Raw genomic sequence first — 20,009 nt, forward strand, 5'->3', positions numbered from 1 at the left:
CTTGTGGGGCCGCATAAAATGAAGTCGCGGGCCGAATGTGGCCCCCGGGCCTTGAGTTTGACACCCCTGCCTTAGACTGTAACTTTCTCTTGGGTATTCCCGAATCCCTGTGATCAAATCTATTTTAAAGTCTTGTATAATGTTTTTAGATCTCGAGGTAATTTAAAGTCAATGGCAGTGAACATAAACCTGACCGGAGGAACTTGCAAATTAATATTTTCTATGTTTTCTACAATTGTATTGTGTGTTGTGAATGATATGAATGTAGAAGTCTGTATATAAGGATGTTAAAAATGTAAATGAAACTTATTGTGGAACAACCTTTGACTCTAATATGTCGACAAAACTTGAATTTGCATCTCTTCTTCAATCATTCCTTTCTTTCTTGACTTTCATTTAAAGGTCCCGTGTCACGGCCATTTCCACTGATCATAGTTCCATCGCTGAGGTCGACTAGAATAGATTTATATCGTGACATTTTCCAAACTCACATTGGTTTCTCAAACAGCGTCTCTGTAAACTACGTGTATTCACTCTCTGCCTTCAACGGCTCGCTGTCGCTCCAGTAGCTCCGCCCCCACCCCTCCCTGTGAGCACAGTGTGCTCTGATTGGCCGGGACGTTGTGAATCGCGCTAAGCTCCATGGAGGTGTGATTTCCTTGTTTAGCGATACACAGCCAAACTCACCCTGAGCACACACAAAGTCACAGCCGAAGTAACAACAATAAGTGTGGCTTGATATCGAGTAAGAAAAAGGTTGATAGACGCAGAGAGAACGGGTCTGCAGAGAGAATTTCGCCGCGATCCCAACTGTCTGTTCTCAGCCTGCAGCCAGGGAGGAGAGATCAGCTGAGCTGCACTGAGTGTGTGAGGAAGTCCGTGGATTGGTCGATTTGGACCAATCAGCGGGGGCTTAACGTAGCGACTCCACGGATTGGTCCATTTCATTCCGGGGACGGATGACATCATGATGTACCCGGAAGAATCAAATGGACAGTGACGTGTCTCCAACGAGGCGTTTTGGGGAGGTATTTTCTGTTTTAGAGTTCTCCTCGCTGCAGGGTGCACTTTGAGGGTTTTGGCTCTGCAGACCGTTTACATGCAGAACAACCTTCATAACACGAGGGGACGGGCGATAACCGGAAAAGCACGACATGGGACCTTTAAACCCCAAATAAACACAAAACAACATGTTGGATGAGTATCTCCACCTCAGAGCACATTACAACAACTGTGAACACACACACACACACACACACACACACACACACACACGCACGCACACACACACACACACACACACCATGTATACATCACTTCAGGGGACATTACATTGACTTACAAGCATTTCCTGGAGACTTACCCTTACCCTAACCCTAACCAAGTCTTCACCCTAAAATTAATGAAACTATTTACTAATATATATTTAGACTGTAAGTGTAAATATACACATCGACATTGAATGTTATCTCGTTGCACTGTCACCGCTACTACCTCTGCTTTATTTGTTACTGCAGTGAGAGTTGCCAAAGACATTTCGTTGTACTTTGTATGATGACAATAAAGATATATTCTATTCTATCCTCTCACCTGCTCTCCTCAGGTGTGCACTCTTCTTTTCCCTCCATTTTGGTCTCCACTTCCTTCTCCTCCACTCTCTCCGGATGTTTCCTCCTCTCTCTGCTGGCCGATCGACTCCCGGGTGATGACACCTGACTCTTATTCTCTCCGCGATGCCTCCCCCTGCGACCCCTGACCCCTCCGTGACCTCCCATTTCGGGGGTCAACAAATCCAGGTTTTCAGGAGGTCTGAACTTCTTCACCGCTCTGTGTTGTCGCTCGCCGTTTAATCTGGGACTCCGGCGCTCGCTGTGAGTCGGATTGACAGTGAGTTTTTCGCTGTCAGTTACAGATTCAGCTTCAGATTCAGGTTTAGCAATAGGTGCTTCAGAAGGGGGATTATTTGTAGGATCTTCACCAGAAACAGTGGCATCCAAAGGCATATCCAGAGACACAGAGGAGTTTGAAGCAGGGTTTTTGGACGGCGATGCTAAAGGGTCTTTTTTTAAACTCCCGGAAAGTGTGTTCTCCATGGTTTTTCGATGCAGTGACTGTGGACGTCCAGTAGGGGCAGCGTTGGAGTTTGGGTTTGCGTCCTTTTCCTCGTTTTGGCTGTTGAACAGAATCTCTCGACTGGACATCTGTCGGTGTCTCCTCAGCTGGCTGGTCCTCTGCTCCCACACCGACATGGTCATCCTCTTCCTCCTCTCCCTCCTGGACATGAAACAGTGAGAGGGGTTGAGAGGGAGGCCACGACCCTCCTCCAGATTGCAGGAGTAGGTGGGCCGGCTGCGGTGGATCGCTCGCTTCCTGTAGAGGTAGGGCCGCCTCCTCCTGCTACCACTGAGAAAAAGAAGAAGAAGAGGAACACATATCAGAGAAAATAAACATTTTATTATTAACAACACATTTACAAGGGACAGTTCACCTGTACATTTTAAATACATATTATTCCTCTCCCCTTGAGGGCTGTTTGTCAATCTAGATAGAATTTCTGAAGTAAAAAGCTAATGTTGGGCTATAAAGGAACTACAGCGCGGTCACATGACTTCACGTCACCACCGCTAAGCTAAAGGTGGCTAATGTTGGGCTATAAAGGAACTACAGCACGGTCACATGACTTCACGTCACCATCGCTAAGCTAAAGGTGGCTAATGTTGGGCGATAAAGGAACTACAGCACGGTCACATGACTTCACGTCACCACCGCTAAGCTAAAGGAGGCTAATGTTGGGCTATAAAGGAACTACAGCACGGTCACATGACTTCACGTCACCACCGCTAAGCTAAAGGTGGCTAATGTTGGGCTATAAAGGAACTACAGCACGGTCACAGGACTTCACGTCACCACCGCTAAGCTAAAGGAGGCTAATGTTGGGCTATAAAGGAACTACAGCACGGTCACATGACTTCACGTCACCACCGCTAAGCTAAAGGAGGCTAATGTTGGGCTATAAAGGAACTACAGCACAGTCACATGACTTCACGTCTCCACCGCTAAGCTAAAGGAGGCTAATGTTGGGCTATAAAGGAACTACAGCACAGTCACATGACTTCACGTCTCCACCGCTAAGCTAAAGGAGGCTAATGTTGGGCTATAAAGGAACTACAGCACGGTCACATGACTTCTCGTCACCGCCGCTAAGCTAAAGGAGGCTAATGTTGGGCTATAAAGGAACTACAGCACGGTCACATGACTTCACGTCACCACCGCTAAGCTAAAGGAGGCTAATGTTGGGCTATAAAGGAACTACAGCACGGTCACATGACTTCACGTCACCACCGCTAAGCTAAAGGTGGCTAATGTTGGGCTATAAAGGAACTACAGCACGGTCACATGACTTCACGTCACCACCGCTAAGCTAAAGGAGGCTAATGCTGGGCGTGATGACGTTTAGTCGTCTCATTTAGACACTTGTTAGCCAATTTCGCAATCAGCTATTTACACCAAATAGTGGATATTGATAAATAGCACAACAGGGAAGAGGACAAATATGTGCTTTTGATTTTAGGGTGAACTGTCCCTTGAATACACATACGTTTTATCTCTGGTTTATCTTTTATTTATTTTAGTATGTATTGTTGGAAAACATCTTTGTTTGCATGCTGTGAATCCTCAAAAGTCTCATTTGAATCTGTTTCGACTGATTTAAATTATTCTAGTTTCCTTTTTCATTTGATAAAATACACTGAAATATACACATTAAAACCAAAGAAAACAATATCACAGTATGTGTGCGAACAATGCTTTTGTCTGATGCTCAACTTTAGGAGCTGTTTTAAATGAACAATAACAAATCACTGGATCGATGGAGATGCAAAGTGATAAATTAAGCAAGCCAGGAGTTGTTGTGAGACTGTGATAACAAAAGGAGTAAGATGCAGAGCGAAACCAGTGGGAGAGATATAAAGAAAAGTGGAATAAAATGAGGTTTGGACTGGAGGTACGGGACAGAATATGAATCAGGCTGAGCGACAGAGATACTTACTGGAGCGAGGACTCTTGTGTGGTCCGTGTTATCAATGAGCGATTGGTTGAAAACAAGACATTAGTGCTTTTGTGAGCAGAGACAAAACAGAACAGGAGACACACAGCAAAAGATCCACGAAGATAAACACAAACAACACAACGCATTACAGGCTGATAATGCCATGTTGTTGAAAGGTAAAGGTGCTTGACTACAACATGCATCATTTGTATTGTATTCTACGGTGGCTGACAGGTTCAAACCCATTACAACGCTCCGAAACTCTTCCATTAGGGGAAACACAATTATAACTGAATTCTACGGTGGCTGACGGGTTCAAACCGTGCTTCAACGGCCACAACTCTTCCACACAAAAGCAAACAGACTCAAAGACAGTTTCTTCCCCAGAGCATCATGAATTATTTCCTGCACTTTATTTTGTTATTATTTTATGAATGTATGAATGTCTTTGTTGTTGTTGTCTTTCGTGTGCTCTTCTTGTTGTTCTTGTATAATGACAATAAATGCTTCTAATCTAATCATTAGGAGAAACACACAGATATGAAATCACAAAACACACTCAAATGTAGACTTTAAAAACACAACGGAAACCAGGGGACACTAAAAAGTGACGCACACAGCTCGGAGATTATAAAGTTAACCAAGGGTGTTTCTCAATGTCGAGGACGCTTCCTTGGTAGCACATGTCTTCCGAGTCACTTGCTTCAGAAGCGAGGCAAGAATACTTCCTACAGGCTAGCAAGTGTGCGTCATATGAGAGGCCCTGCCTTACATTTTCCGCCATAGATTTGGGGAAATTGGTTTGTGCGCAAAGCATTGTGGGGATTTTAAGACCGCGGAGTCTACACATGTGCAGCCTCGAAATTTCTCGCTACGAAGAACGCCGGGCTCGGTAGAATTCCAAGTATGCTGGAGATTGGATCAGTCCATCAGCGGGACTCGATGACGTAGTATGCTTGAAATAGTGGCTCTGGAGCAGCCTTCCGGCCCGTCCACACGACAGCGTCGACAACTCCAATCTGCCCATTCACTTTGAATAGGGAGACGTCATGTTGCCTAGCTTTTTCGCCGAACTGAATTGTGGGTAGCAGAGCGGTCCGTCTCCGCCGTCTCCGGCGTCAGAAGTTGAACAATGTTCAACTTCTGATGCCGGAGATGCCGGAGTAGCCAGCGCCAGCCAATCAAATCCCGTTTCTGAAAATCTGACAGCTCAAGCCGTAGCCAATCAAACCGCGTCTAAGCTGGGAGAGATATCCCGCCGTTCATTTCTATATTTCAAAAAAAGTCGGAGGAGAAACTAACTATCGCCGTAGCAATCACCCGGTTGTGTATGAGCAGACCCTCTTCACCTACCGGGATACAAACCGGAGGAACCGGGCATGGAGGGAGGAGGCAGAGACAGTGGGGGAAGCTGGTAGGTTTTCGCCTGTTTGGGGAGTTTATATATATATATATATTGCTCCCATAAAATCCCCGGGGGTTTTTGCTTTGTATGTCGGGGGCGGGAGATTCATGTGATTGGTTGTTGGTCGCGTTGCTTGAATAAAATCCCCAAGCTACAGACACGCCCAGCTCCGAGCTTTTTTTGAAGCTGTAGTGTGGACGCTCCGTTCCTCGACATTGAGAAACATCCAACTGTTTTTTTTTATTTACAGCGTTTCATTTATGCAGCGCTTTTTAGAAAACTCTGCGTATGTGTTAGTAATAATAATGCATTTTATTTATAGAGTGCTTTTGTTGAAACTCAAAGCTGGTGCGGATGTTTCTTCGTTTGCATTAGTTTTGGCACATTTGTGATTTTATATTTGCATTGTTTTCGAAAGCGCAGCATGTTTCTCCTCATGATAATATTAGAATTACAGTAGAAGCATTTATTGTCAATATACAACAAGAAGAGTAAAGTTACTCCTTTTGAGACAGACAACAACAACAAAGACACGCAGCATTCATACATACATGAGTCTGTTTGTCTTTGCTTTTGTATGGAAGAGTTTTGAACCCGTCAGCCACCGCAGAATTCAGTTATAAGATCATGTTTTATGTTGCGAGCTTATATTTCCACCTTGTTGAGACATTTGTAGTGAATAAAGTATAAATTTGAGGGTCTCTCGATGCTTTGCTGTGTGTCTCCACTGGAGCCAGGAGGCACATTGACAAACGAGATGGTAGCAATATTAGAAACAACATTAATAAACATCAACAGTTGGAACAACATTGATAGGAAGACAGTGTTACTACAGTATGGGCACAGGTGGAAAAACACAGAGATGGGCTCCGCCAGCAAACACGGGGAAAAAGTAGATAAATATATTTTAGAAAAGCCCTTTGAAACAGAACCAGCACAGTGGGATGCAGCTCTGCACACCGCCCTCTCCTCAGAGCAAACACAGCATTCAAAAGACATGCTAACAGAGCTAAAGGAATGCATGTGCAGAGAATCAAGATATTACAGGGTTCAACATTAATGTGTTTTTTTACTGGCCTGGTTGGTCGAATGCGTCAAAAAGTCGTTTTTTTTATTAGCAGTTATCAAACACTTATATTTTTTCTTCAAAAATACATTTTAAAAGTGTGACATTTTTTCATAATTCTCACTTTTTTTAAATGGATGAAGTTTGTACTTTTTCAAAATTCTCACTTTTTTCAAAATGCTCACTTTTTTCAATATACTCGATTTCTTCAAAATTCTCCCTTTTTGTTCAAAATGCTCACTTTTTTCAATATTCTCACTTTTTTCAATATTCTCGATTTCTTCAAAATTCTCACTTTTTGTTCAAAATGCTCACTTTTTTCAATTTTCTCACTTTTTTCAAAATTCTCACTTTTTTCAATATTCTCACTTTTTTCAATATTCTCGATTTCTTCAAAATTCTCACTTTTTTTCAAAATTCTCACTTTTTGTTCAAAATGCTCACTTTTTTCAATATTCTCACTTTTTTCAATATTCTCGATTTCTTCAAAAATTCTCACTTTTTTTCAAAATTCTCACTTTTTGTTCAAAATGCTCACTTTTTTCAATATTCTCACTTTTTTCAATATTCTCACTTTTTTCAATATTCTCGATTTCTTCAAAATTCTCACTTTTTTTCAAAATTCTCACTTTTTTCAATATTCTCGATTTCTTCAAAATGCTCACTTTTTTCAATATTCTCACTTTTTTCAATATTCTCACTTTTTTCAATATTCTCGATTTCTTCAAAATTCTCACTTCTTTTTCAAAATTCTCGATTTCTTCAAAATGCTCACTTTTTTTCAAAATTCTCACTTTTCCCCCCAAACTCTCACGTATTCTAAATTCTCATTTTTTTCAATATTCTCGATTTCTTCAAAATTCTCCCTTTTTCACATTTCTGACTTCTTTCCTTAAAAATTCTGACTTTTTTCTCAAATTCGCTTTTTAATAATCCTCGCTTTTTTCAGAATTCACATTTATTCGGTGTGTCCCGCACTGTCTGCACTCAAGAGACATTGGGGGGAAATATTACTACATTTATTTTTACATTTTTTGTTACTTTACAAATTAAGATTGCATAAAAATGACAGATACAATAAAAAGTATCCCCTCAAGTCAGTCATCTCTGATCCTTCAAACACGCAGATATTTCTCGCCCGTCTGGAATATAATGAACAATTTCAGGCTTCCTTGCAATCCTTATTGTTGAGCCCTGTATTACTTCTACGATATTCCAGCAGCATTTGGGAGAGGGCTGGAAGAAAAACTGTACACGTCTTGTACTGAAAAGCAGGCATGTGTGTAAGGTGTGTTTTTCTTCCCTTGGTCATGCTGATCGTATGCATGCGTCCTCAAAGTGAAACCAGTCTCCCGCATGCTGCATCTCTTTAATGCTGTCATGCAAGTTTCTCAGAGGTCAACAGGGGTCAGGTCAGTCGGGGTTTTACAGCTGACCCTAAAGTCTGGTGCTTTCTGACAGGAGACTGCAGAGTTTCTGCTCTGAACAGTAATATTGGGGATATTTGTACACAGAACTTTCACCACTGTGGTTCCTGCCCGTTTAAAAGTATATCTGTTCAACCCTTAAACATATCTGTACATATGTAACGAGAACTCTGAGAAGAAAGTCAGGATGAGGAAAAAAAGGCTGAAATTTGAAAATTCCGAATTTGGGAAAAAAAGTCATAATTTTTATGAAAGTCAGACATTTGTAAAAATCGCAAAAATAATTGAAAAATCTGAAATGTGAAAATAGTGAGAATTTTGAGAAACATTTGAGAATTGTTAAAAGAAGTCAGAATTTTTAAAAAAGTAGGAATTTTGTTAAAAAGTGAGAATTTGGAAAGAAGTCAAAAAATCAGAATTTTGAGAAAATGTCAAAACTTTGAAAAAGAGTCTTTTTTCTAAAATTATTATTATTATTTTTTTTTTTTCAGGGTTTTCAGAATAATTCAGAATAAAAGTCAGAATAAAAACAAAGTTAGTCTTTAAAGAAGAGGATTATGTCCACATAAAGCAGATTCAGGCAGTAGGCGTCATCGGTTCAGAGTTGAATGTGTTTCTGTCTTATTCTGTTGCTGCTACAACACCTGACTAATCAATGCAGGTCATCTTATCATATGTGATGTCTACATGATAAGGTAAAGAAAGAAAGACACAGAGCAAGAAGGTACAAAACGCCACGGTGATAAAAATGTGAATTCTTCCACATGCCCATGCAACAAAATGCTTGTTTCTTCACACACACAGCGAGCACACAGAGTCCCACTCTGCTGCATGCACATGCACTTCAAACACCTTCAGCACGATCAGGCACTTTGCAATCAATCCCCGAGTAAGAAAACACATCTACTCTGCAAACCTGAGGACCTGAGTGTTGAGAAGACAAGGTCACGTTATGAACATATTCCACCAGTGAGAACAGAACAGATCACACACTCTGCTGAATCCAGAATAATATGAATGTCATAAGGTAGCTGTTGTTTGTACGGGCGCAAAAGCAACGTTTTCATCACAGTAAACGAAGCAGCCTGTGGACAAAGTGAGCTCCAATTCCCCACAGATCCATTCAACAAGAACTAATCAAACTAAAGTGATCGAGAACCTCAGGACAAAACCACCAGATTCAGAGACAGTAGCCGCGTTCACACCGCGGTACCTTTCCCACAAAGGTTCATCAGAACTCTTTAGTTCTCATGAACTAAGTACAGATCGCGTTCACACCGGAATAAGTCCCTGGGGGTGGATTAGGCAAATGAAGCCGCTGACGTCACTTCTTCTTCTTCTGCTTTGGGTGTACTGGCAGGCCGCAAACCACTTCACGGCGTATACTGCCGCCCAAAGTCCCCGGCCGGAAGTCCCCGGAGTTGGGAAGGCTTCAGTAGAAGCTGCTAGGACTCCCAGCAGCTTCTACTGAAGCCTTCCGAGTAAATCGCCAGAAGCCGACACCTCCTCATCTCCACCGCTCCCATGTTTTATTTTGTGTTGCCATAAGTTAGTCTCTCTGCGTTTCTGCGCTGGGCTAATGCTAATGCTAATAATGCTAATGCGAGGATAATAAAATGGCGGCTTCACAAAACTTGTTGGGAGTTTTACGGGGCGTGGTTTGCAATCCGCCCAGCCAATCAGGAATATAGCTCTTTTCTCAAAAAAGAGCCGCTCGAAAGTCCCTGCTCTCTAGCAGGGACTGTCGAGCGGGTACAAAGGTTCGCATGAACTACTTTTAGTACCGGCTCTTTTTGGTGTGAACGCGATCATGAACTAAGTTCGCATGAACCTTCGTGGGGAAAGTACCGCAGTGTGAACGCGGCTAGTTTGATCCCCATACGACTGTTAAACACCTGGACTGTTGAAACAACATCCATAACATGCATCTGCTACTTACTCATTATTTACCTATTATATCATTCCAATAACTTGCATATAGACTTTCACTTTTTTAAACTACTTTTCTTTTTGTATTTACTTTTTAATATTTACTTGCACTATATTTTTCTGCTTATCTGTATCATTGTGTTGCACTGTTGGAGAAGCCTGGGACCTAAGATTTTCATCGACATCACTACTCTGTAGCTATGACGTATATAAAGAACCTTGAACCTTGAACCTTGAACCTTGAACCCAGGGAAGATTTCAGTGCCTGGGTTTACAGACGATCTCTTTGGAAATCAAGTGTTCTGGCAACGACAGTTCGCTTAACACGTCTGCAACAACTTGACACGACAACGATGAGTTTTCCTGACACTGTGCACCAGCAAGGCCAGCAAGACGCCCCAGGACCGCATGTTTGAAACGCCTAACTTCATTCATTTCCATTTTGCAGCTGGAGAAAAGTGTCTATGTTTAGTTCAGAAGTCAGTAACACCCAACCAGTCTGGGGTGAGAGCAGCAGAACAGTGGGGGGTCTGGAATCTAAACGGCTCAAGTCAGTTTAACAGAACGATGTCGGTAATCCACCGACATCAGCCACACTCGCACCATCTAATCACAACTCCATGTATGTTATGTATTGTTATTATTATAAACAGCCTTGTTAGCGCACATCATGCTAATAACGGTGTAATGACAGCCTGCTACTCGTCCACCATCTATTTGTAGCCCATAAACCTCACCAGATTACACCACGGTCAGGATGCTAATCTCTTATCGGTTTGTGTAGCGACCATCTTTACATAGTATTGTCTTCATTTCGCCCTCGTTGGTTCACTCCACGTTTATTAGGACACCTTGTGTAACATCCCGTCATGTCTGCTAAATTGTTCATGTCATGTTAATCAGGTTCATGTTATTGTTTCACGTTTAGTTCATAGCCCAGGTTAGATGTATGTTTAGTCTTTTTGTTCACCTGTCTAATCCTGTCATTGCACTTCCTGTTTTATTGTGTACTTACCTCTGGTCTCATTTCAGGTTCCTTTACTTCCTCCCTTTGTGTGTTTTCCCGCCATCGGCAGCGTCTGCCCCGCCCCTGATTGGCCACCTGTTCCCCCTTACCTCATGGATAAATAGTCCTGTCTCCCTTCGTCCTGTGCCAGTTCGTCTTGTGCCATTTAGAGAGCCAGCTTGTCTCGCCCAGAGATTATTGTATTTTGCGACCATAGTCAAGTTTATTTAGTTTGTCATTTGCTTTGCTACGTTTTGCCTCTCAGGATGTTTTGTTTGAACTTTATACTTTTCCAAAGTAAAGACTATTTTTGAACAAACTTTCTTTTGAGTCCAAGTGTCTGTAAGGTTCCTAACACCTTGCCTCTATCGATGGGAGTAACACATGCGTCACTTCCGGGCGAAGCTACGGCCACACACACTTTGGAAGGGAAAACATTCGCTGTTTTTGGATTGGCGGTAAATACAGATTCTGAAGTTCAACAATCACATAAAAAAAATTAAAAGACTGCTTTTTTTATCTACAAGAAGCCCAATGACGATGGCCAGAGAGGCGCACTGTGGAGACATGTCACTGGACATCGATGATCTGCGTAGATTTACAGTTTAGTTGAAATAATGGACGTCTGTAGAGGAAGTAAAGAAACCGTAGTATGTGTTGCTCTCATCTATGACAACATCCCAAACTCCTCCCGCTCCAAAGTGGAAACAGTAACCATGGAGACCTCAATCTGGAGCAGAGGCCGCAGAGAAAACCTCTCACTTAACATCAATCACTCACACACACTGATCATCAGCGGGATGACCGTCAGCATCCTCTCCAAGCTGCTCTGCATCACGGGGAGATCTAAATCTGTGCAGGTCAGTCCTAAATAGACGAGGACGGAGGCATCGTGGAAACGTATCACAAGTGTGATTTAATTAAATATATGACACTGGAACTTCTGGTTGACTTTCTGACGGTTTCACTTCATATATAACTATTTATTAAAGGTCCCCTATTATCCTGTTTCTCATCAATATACCACAGGAGTCAGATATATCCAGAGCCTGTCTCTGATTGGCTGAAACACCAAACAGATCATTGCAGCATTACCCATAATCCCCTCTGTTTCCAAAGTGCTGATTCTCTGTCTGTTACTTTAGATGAAAATAAGGAGCCCCTCCCCACGCCCCTCTGAGAGACATCTGGTTACAAAGAACTCAATGGAGCTCTAGAGGAGATTCAGGTGATAAGGGGGGGGGGTTACCTTGTTGCTGATTGGCCAACACATCGTTATGACATCATAAAGTGGCCAAAATCTGATCAGCTCATTTTCAGACAGGTTTTTATAGAAATGAGAAAAAGAGAGAGAATCTTTGTTCCTGAAACTTTCAGAGTCTCTTCCCACATAGTTGATGTAGAAGAGACATGAAGAAGAGGGGACACATGTTGATGTAGAAGAGACATGAAGAAGAGGGGACACATGTTGATGTAGAAGAGACATGAAGAAGAGGGGACACATGTTGATGTAGAAGAGACATGAGGAAGAGGGGACACATGTTGATGTAGAAGAGACATGAAGAAGAGGGGACACATGTTGATGTAGAAGAGACATGAAGAAGAGGGGACACATGTTGATGTAGAAGAGACGTGAAGAAGAGGGGACACATGTTTATGTAGAAGAGATGTGAAGAAGAGGGGACACATGTTGATGTAGAAGAGACGTGAAGAAGAGGGGACACATGTTGATGAAGAAGAGACACGAAGAAGAGGATTTTGCATAATAGGTGACCTTTAAATAACACAACTTTGGTTTGAGCTAGTCTGTTTGTTCTTTTCTTACTAGAAGGTGATTAAGTGTGGAATTTCCACCACAGAAGGAAGGAGGAGGTAAGGCAGGGAGAAAAGGAGATAAAAGAAGGACTTACTCTGAGGACATGAAGGAGGACAGCGGCCCGACTTCCTTCGCTTTCTGCAGAGCGTGTTTCTGATTGAACGCCGCCTCCGCCTCCTCTTCGTCCTGATCAAGAAGAGGACAAAAGCACGAGGAATTTCATTTGGTGTTGCGGTGCACATTTTAAATTATGGAGAGCAGTATCAAGAAAGAGTATCGATGAATACTGGTATTGATAAAACCCTAAGTGGGACTTTTGATTTTATTCATCCTAGATCCACACGGTGCCGTCGCGTTGAAGCTCGCCGGTGGGCGTGTCTGGTGCTCGACCAACAACCAATCACATTAATCTCCCGCCCCGGACACACAAGCACGCGGTTTGATTGGCTAGCGCTTGTACTGGCAGATTATTTATTGGCTGGCGCTTCCGTCGACGCTTGAAAAGTTGAAATGTACTCGAAGCGAGCAACGGAGGCAAAGCGACGGAACCACAATGCAGTTGGGCAAAGCGAGACGTTGGGCAGCGCCTGCGTTGAAGCACGCGACGGAACCGTGTGGACGTGACGTTATACTTCATTACTTCCCGTCCCGTCACTTTAGAATCAGAATCAGGGTTATCACCAGGTAGGTTGACACGTATGAGGGATTTGACTTGGTGTCGTGGTGCGCACATACAAGTAGAATTTACATTGATATTGAATGGAATAAAATACGTGCAGTCATTTTATTCCATTCTATTTCAAAGTAAATGGTATTAAAGCTTAAAGGTGGGGTAGGTAAGTTTGAGAAACCGGCTCGAGATCGCTAGAATTTGAAAATACACAACCGGAGAAAATCTGCCACTTCCTCACAGAGCCCCTCCCCCAACACACACGAACGCGCACATGACCAATGAGGGCACGAGATAAGTTTGTGCCCCGATGGAAGGCTGACAGGCAGGGAGGCCCACCGATTGGTTGTACTTGTTACAGTATCACGGCTTCTACAGATGAACTTTTTTTTTATGGATTTGTTGTCAAAGCACTTCAGATATTCATTGCTATCGGGATGTTAAGAGCATTCCATGGAATATAACAAAAAGTGTATCTCGAGCCGGTTTCTGAAACTTACCTACCCCACCTTTAAGTGCTTTGACAAAAAATCCATAAAAAAAGTTCATCTGTAGAAGCCGTAATACTGTAAAAAGTACAACCAATCCTTTTAGCCGGCCCGTTTAAAGTAACTGGACGGCCTATCTGCCTGTCAGCCTTCCATCGGGGCACAAACTCATCTCGTGCCCTCATTGGTCGTGTGCGCGTTCGTGTGTGTTGGAGGAGGGGCTCTGAGAGGAAGTGGCAGATTTTCTCCGGTTGTGTATTTTCAAATTCTAGCGATCTCGAGCCGGTTTCTCAAACTTACCTAACCCACCTTTAATACAGTGAAATTAAATGTTTAACTAAGTAGTAATCCTTTCAAGTGTTTTAAAAAAAGATCTTTGCTTAACTCGTCATTTTCTCGAGACAGCAGCTGATTTTAAGTTGCTAAACTTAAAACTTACTTAAAACTTACTTAAAACTTACTTAAAACTTACTTAAGTGACTGAACATCTGTGAGTTTAAATAATGAAACAGAATCACCATGGAGACGAGAGGCAGGGCTGGACACGCCGGAGTGGGTAATAATTACCTTGGTGAGTTCTTGGGCGTTGGCGAGGTTATCCACAGCGATGGCCAAGAACACGTTCAGCAGAGTGTCTGTTCACACGTTCAGGACTCAGCAAAGCGCAACCAGAGAACCCTTGAAATACAGACTCAACACTGACACTCCTCGAGAGCAGTGTTTCTCAAACTTGTTCATACCAAGGACCACCTAACTCCACAAATATCCAAAAACACATCGTTTTTTACAAATCGCCTGAAAATGGTACAAACAAGTGGCAACATGTGTGATGAAGGTGTTGCCCTGGGCTATATCATGCAATCAAAAGTGAAACTTAAGCTCGCTCCATTGCGGAGATATTCCCGCGAGAGTGCGAAAAACTTAAATAAATGTATTTATTTCAAATGTGAAATTTTACCAATATACTCACGGACCACTAGGGGGCGCTCACGGGCCACTAGTGGTCCGCGGACCACACTTTGAGAAGCACTGCTCTAGAGAGGAACCATAAGTTAAAATACTAACCCCTGTATGAAGAGAAATGTCTATTCCACTTTTACACACACTTCATCTTAAAGCTTTATATCAGCATGGATTAAATCTGCAGATGCTACGGGTTAAGATCAGAACACACTTCTCTGTGGATCGTTAAAGTCTAAATGTGGCAACACACTAAGCTAAACTGTTTTTAGCCGTCTGCTGGAAAAGCCTTTACAACTCGTCGTATCTGTGACTGAAGGATACAGTTTCCAAACAGCGTGAGCACGATGAAGTAGATGGAGGACCACATGCCGGACTTCACTCCTCCCTGAGAGCGAATCCCGTTATACATCACCTCGTTCCAGTCCTCTCCAGTGAGGATCTGAACACACACACACACACACGCACACACACACACACACACACACACACACACACACACACACACACACACACGCACACACACACACACACACACACACACACACACACACACACACACACACACACATTACAAGAGAGATATATCTACATAAAATAGCCTGTTTTGAATGTTATATTTGACATGCAAGTCGGTCACCAAGAAGGGACAAGAGAACTCGGGGACTCGAGGGCTCTTTTATATAATAAATATTATTTTGAAACCAACTGTACTGACATTTTGTTTTTAAGACATGGATATTTAACAGAACATGTCCTCCAGTCCTGGACCTCATTACTCACTGTCCTTACAATGTGTTAACTACAGAGCAAAACATCTTCAGGTGTTTCTAACTTCCACACCTGAAAGACGGTCATGATGGCGGCAGGAAACGTGTCAAAGTTGGTTGGGGTGTAGTCCTCGAAGATGAACCTGCGAGGAAACACACACACACACACACACACACACACACACACACACACACACACACACACACACACACACACACACACACACACACACACACATTGTCAAAATATGCTACCTTACAGTACATTGAGAGGTAATATCATGGTAGTACAGTATGACTAACATCAGTTTTATTTATCAGATGTGTGTGTGTGTGTGTGTGTGTGTGTGTGTGTGTGTGTGTGTGTGTGTGTGTGTGTGTGTGTGTGTGAGTGTGTGTGTGTTTTTTTTAATATAAGATGTATGTGTGTTATTAGATGTGTGCGTGTGTGTTTCTATATCTGAAGTGTGTGTGTGTCAGTGCCGACGGTCTGTGTGAACGCCGCTCTGCAGTTTAATGCAGGGCCGTAGCTACATTTTTAACGGGCCTACGAAGATATTTAAAATGATTAACTTTTAATTAATTAACTGCTTGTGTCGCTGCTGGAGAAGCTTTTGGACACAGTGTAGGTTTGTTTCTACAAGTACAGTTTTAGGGACACACAAGTTAGGGGGGCAGCTGGGGGGGCAAGGCTCTACAGTGGGGGGGGGCAGCAGTGGGGGGGGGGTAGCTGCCCTTGATGTGTGTGTGTTTTTTAATATAAGATGTGTGTGTGTGTGTGTGTGTGTGTGTGTGCGCGTGCGCGTGCGTGTGTGTGTGTGTGTGTGTGTGTGTGTGTGTGTGTGTGTGTGTGTGTGTGTGTGTGTGTGTGTGTGTGTGTGTGTGTGTGTGTGTGTGTGTGTCTGATTGATTTGTCTCCCTGCCTCTCGTGGTCCCTCTCGTTGCTTAGTGGGCTCATGCGGAGCGATGTGCAGACATATGAGCGTTAGTTATTCAGATGGACTTGTTAGACTCCGTGTTACAGTACCTGCCGCCGAAGAGCTGCATGCCGAGCAGGGCGAAGACGAGGATGAAGAGGAAGAGGAGGAAGATGAGGGAGATGATGGACTTCATGGAGGCCATCAGAGAGACCACCAGGTTTCTCAGAGACGCCCAGTACCTTCACGGCACAGAATAACGAGATGTGAACATGTGGTATATGTGGATTCTGCTCGAATTTTTTTTTGGACACATTTTTCAAATTAGGAAACTGAACTGTTGAATTTGATTGGAGGATGAAACCCTCTTTAATGGTCACACATGCAGAGCACACAGTGACATTTGGCCTCTGCTTTTAACCCACCCTAGTACTAGCTATTGTACAGCGCCCGGGGAGCAATGGGAGTGAGGGGGGGAGGGGGGGGAGGGGGAGGGGGGAGGGGGGGAGGGGGGGGGGGGGAGGGGGGGGGGTTGTCAACTCCTGTCACAAACTGGATGAATGTGAAGTATTTGTTAAAGGAGGATGAAAGCGTAATCAAGGAGCTATTGGAGCGATTTTGATGGTTATTGGACACAGGATTAATTCCTCTGGATTCCCGCTGAATGAAGAAATGAAAGGACGGCGCAAGTGGAAACAATTCACAAAGGGATTAAACTGTTTGAAACACGCTCAAAGTAAGCCGGATGTTGCCGATGTGTTTATGAGGATTCAAAAGTCGTACATAATCTACGAAATGGAGGAGACCGATCTGATCGGAGCGACTGGGACAAATAATCCAACTGAAACCGGCATGGACAACGACTGTTTTAAACATGCGCTTATCCATACAAGCCCGGTTTGGACACTTTACGGGCAGAAGAAACATTTCTATTAAAAAAAGAATTATACATTTCTGTCTTTGTATGCCTTTAATACTAACTGGAATTTGTATTCAAATAAATTAATCAATTATTTTTTATATTTTATTGTAATGTGGAGACAAGGCTTTTAGTGACAATCATGTATTGCGTTACAATTACATGTAAAAAATTTAAAAAAAAATTTAAGAAAAATCTAAATATGATATCATCTGACGCCTGGCGCCCCCCCTGCAATCTTTGGCACACCCCCCAACCTGGGAGGGGGTGCCAAAGATTGCAGGGGGGGCGCCAGGCGTCAGATGATATCATATTTAGATTTTTTTTTTTTTTTTTTTTATTGGGGGGAGGGCACGCCCCCAGGTTGGAAACCACTTATCTGAACTGTCCCTTTGCTGTATTAACACTACATTTGTATTATTATTTTTAAGTGGATTAAATATACAACTTTGCTGCATGTAATTTAAATATATACAAGGCATGTATTTCAATTTTAAGCCTACAGTCTTTTTTTTGGATTTCATTATGACTTTTTCTTGTTTTAGGGTGCACGTGTCTATACTTAAGAAATACACATTTTAAAATTAATGGAAAAATAATCCCCGAAAAAAAGACTGAAATACTCCACACTGAGATGCTCCCTGTAGATAAAGAGGTCTCTTCAGATGGAAACTGTTGGGAAACCCTGAATGTCCTCTTCCAACATGAGAGTAGCATGCTAACAAAGGTATCAACTGTAGCTGTGAACATGACAGGATGTGTGATGACCTGGAAGAGCATCAGGACTGCTTGAGGCAGATGATAGCTTTGTGATGAACATGATGATTCAGCCTCTATGGAGAGAGACATCAAGCATGCTCATTTCTGACGTGGAGCTAATCTGAAGTAAACATTGAATACCGGCGTGGACAACGACTGTTTTAAACATGCGCTTATCCATACAAGCCCGGTTTGGACACTTTACGGGCAGAAGAAACATTTCTATTAAAAAAAGAATTATACATTTCTGTCTTTGTATGCCTTTAATCCTAACTGGAATTTGTATTCAAATAAATTAATAAATTAATCAATTATTTTTTATATTTTATTGTAATGTAGAGACAAGGCTTTTAGTGACAATCATGTATTGCGTTACAATTACATGTAAAAAATAAAAATAAAAAAAAATCTCCATCTTGAGACTGTGTGACTCGCTCTCTTGATATCAGCATGTGAAGGACACTGCTCAGGAACTAGCTGATGCTCTGTATGTGATGACTCCTTCCATTCTGGAGAGGATCACCGATACATGGATCCTGAGATTCAAGCTCAAGCCGGGGACCAGGGATTATTAACATTTTGAAGTATTCAGGAAAAGTCAGAATTTTGAGAAAAATTCAGACTTTTGAAATCTTGAGAAAAAAGTCAGAATTGTTTTGATTTTTAGGAAAAAGTCAGGATTTTGAGTTTCTGAGACAAAGCCAACATTTTGAGAAAGTCCAGATAAAAAAGGTCTATTTTTGAGAATTTTGAGAAAAAGTTAGAATTTTGAGAAAAAGTAAGAATTTTGAGGAAAAATTCAGAATTTTGAGAAAAATTTAGAATTTTTGAGAAAAAGTCAACATTTTTAGAATTTTGTGAAAAAGTCAATTTTTTTTAGAAAAAGTCAGAATTTTGAGAAAAAAGTCAGAATTTTGAGAAAAATTTGAAATTTTGAGGAAGAAGTCAGAATTTTGAGGAAAACATGTGATGACTGCTTCCCTTCTGGAGAGGATCACAGATACATGGATCCTGAGGTTGAAGCTCAAGCCGGGGACCAGTGAGATTTTTCTAACACAAACAGAGGACGTCTGCAGGACTCACTTTGTGATTTTGAAGATCCTCAGCAGACGGAGAGCTCTCAGGACGCTGATCCCAAACGAGGTGCCGGGTCTGAAGAAACCCCACAGCACCTCACAAATACTGCCCACGATTACCTGCAGAATATAATATATATATGTTGGAGTTTTGTAGAATGAATACAAATATAAAAATATATATACAAAGGGTTGTCGTATTAAAAAACCCAGCCTGGATCCTACAGTTCTGGTTAATTTTAGGCCCATTTTCAAAATGCCTTTTATGTCAAAGATCCTGGAGAAGATTGTCTACAGTCAAATTATGTTTTTTTTTGGAAGAGAACAACATACTGGAGGTTTTCCAATCCGGTTTTAAAACAATGCACAGCACTGAAACAGCGCTTTTAAGAGTCTTTAATGACATCCTTTTATCTACTGACTCTGGGGACTGCGTGGTGCTCCTACTTATTGACTTAACGGCTGCTTTCGATACAGTCGACCATGACATCCTGATCTCCCGCTTGGAGCAGTGGGTGGGCATTGAGGGAAAAGCCCTGGAATGGTTCAGGTCATATTTGAAGGACAGAACTTTCTCTGTCAGCCTTGGTGACTCCGAGTCATCCTCTGCTCCACTCCTGTATGGGGTCCCACAGGGCTCAGTATTAGGCCCCCTGCTATTCTCCCTCTATTTGCTCCCTCTTGGGTCCATTTTTAGAAAGCACGGCATCGCATTCCACTGCTATGCTGACGATAGCCAGATTTATGTCCCTC

At 42.4% G+C, this 20,009-nt stretch overlaps 1 protein-coding gene across 1 annotated transcript in view; it reads right to left on the minus strand.

Annotated features, from left to right (window-relative positions):
- The window catches only part of LOC117445486 (voltage-dependent R-type calcium channel subunit alpha-1E-like), an 85,222-nt gene that overhangs the window by 54,010 nt on the left and 11,203 nt on the right, over positions 1 to 20,009 (minus strand). Inside the window, exons 7-13 of the mRNA XM_034081210.1 lie at positions 19,264 to 19,376; positions 16,613 to 16,744; positions 15,659 to 15,728; positions 15,140 to 15,257; positions 14,423 to 14,490; positions 12,792 to 12,883; positions 1,591 to 2,403 (exon numbers count right to left, since the gene is read on the minus strand). Of these exons, the coding sequence (XP_033937101.1) occupies positions 1,591 to 2,403; positions 12,792 to 12,883; positions 14,423 to 14,490; positions 15,140 to 15,257; positions 15,659 to 15,728; positions 16,613 to 16,744; positions 19,264 to 19,376 (1,406 nt within the window). The remainder of the gene's footprint in view (positions 1 to 1,590; positions 2,404 to 12,791; positions 12,884 to 14,422; positions 14,491 to 15,139; positions 15,258 to 15,658; positions 15,729 to 16,612; positions 16,745 to 19,263; positions 19,377 to 20,009) is intronic.

Source organism: Pseudochaenichthys georgianus, chromosome 4 (genome assembly GCF_902827115.2).
Source record: "Pseudochaenichthys georgianus chromosome 4, fPseGeo1.2, whole genome shotgun sequence".
Lineage (NCBI taxonomy): Eukaryota > Metazoa > Chordata > Actinopteri > Perciformes > Channichthyidae > Pseudochaenichthys > Pseudochaenichthys georgianus.